Source organism: Trypanosoma grayi (assembly GCF_000691245.1).
Source record: "Trypanosoma grayi strain ANR4 Tgr_640_V1, whole genome shotgun sequence".
NCBI lineage: Eukaryota > Euglenozoa > Kinetoplastea > Trypanosomatida > Trypanosomatidae > Trypanosoma > Trypanosoma grayi.
The window spans coordinates 7,315-8,501 of NW_008826259.1; the positions used below are offsets into that span (position 1 = coordinate 7,315).

Below are 1,187 nucleotides of genomic sequence, written 5' to 3' on the forward strand. Positions count from 1 at the left end.
GAGCCGCAGGTGCTGCTGCTGCTAAACCTGCCGCCGGCGGAGGCGGGCGGGGCGCAGCCGGCGGTGAACAACTTCAACGTGCGGCAGCCTGACTTCCGCGCGTCGCCGGTGCGGCTGCAGTGCCGCTACGACTTCCGTCAGTCGCCGACGTCGCGGGCGCTGCGCATGGGCCACTCACCGCACGACACAAAGGACGACAACGACGACGAGGCGGCGCTGCTGGAGCGCACCCCGGAGGACCCGGTGGAACTTGTCGTGCGGTACCACCGCCGCCGCCTCCGCGTGATGCTCACGCGCGAGGACGTCAGCCGCCGGCGTGTGGTGAGGATTCCAGCCGACGGCGCCGATGACACACAAGAGTCACCGCGGAGGGGGCGGAAGCAGCAGCAGCAGCTGCACCGCCTGGAGAAGATGTACGTGGACACGCTCTGTGGGGAGATTGATAATGTGGACCTTCCGCTGAATTACCACTTCGGCATCTCGGCCAGCACCGGCGCGCCAAAGAAGTTGAGCAAGAAGGACAAGAAGCTTGCAGCAGAGGCGGAACACCAACAGCAGCAGGGGCAACCGCAACAGCACCCGCGCAGCTCAGTGCTGGAGCTCTTCCGAAACGTGCACGCGGCGGTGCAGCCGCGCGGGCACACGGACGTGCATGACGTTGTCTCGTTCGAGCTGCGCGAGTTGGGGCGCGATGCGAAGGCGATGGGGTACTCGAAGAGCATCCCGATCGAGCACTTCGACTACGAAGCTGACCGGCGGGAGCGGCAGCACTTCTCGCGGCAGCTCCCCGTCGAACCGGAGCCGGACACGTAGACACGCAGGCGCTCACAGATATATATATATATATATATATTTATATATATAGAGAGAGAGAGAATGAAAATGAGAAACATCGTGTGTATGTGTGTGTGTGTGTTTGTGTGCTGTGGCTGTTGTTATCATCGCAGTGGTTGCCGCAAATTAGGCACAGCTCCTCCACCGGTTTGCCTGCAAGCTGGTGAATAAGCCGAATACGATACGGTGAGAAGACCTGTAAAAAGGGGGTGGGTGGGGGGTTAGCGCGCAGCTTATGTGTGAAGGGGAGTGTTTTATTTGTTATTTTTACCTCTGTTGGCATTGTATTGGGCTTGTTATTACTACCGCTGAGTGGGGGGAGAGAGAGAGAGAGAAAGAGGCAAACGGCTTGG

General features: G+C 60.0%; 1 protein-coding gene across 1 annotated transcript in view; it reads left to right on the forward strand.

Moving 5' to 3' along the window:
* DQ04_06401030 (hypothetical protein) overlaps positions 1-813 on the forward strand; it is a gene marked incomplete at both ends in the record, with an annotated part of 1,671 nt that extends 858 nt beyond the window's left edge. The window contains one exon of the mRNA XM_009314681.1: positions 1-813. This exon is cut by the window's left edge and continues 858 nt beyond it. Within this exon, the coding sequence (XP_009312956.1) occupies positions 1-813 (813 nt within the window).
* Between the last annotated feature and the right edge of the window lie 374 nt (positions 814-1,187).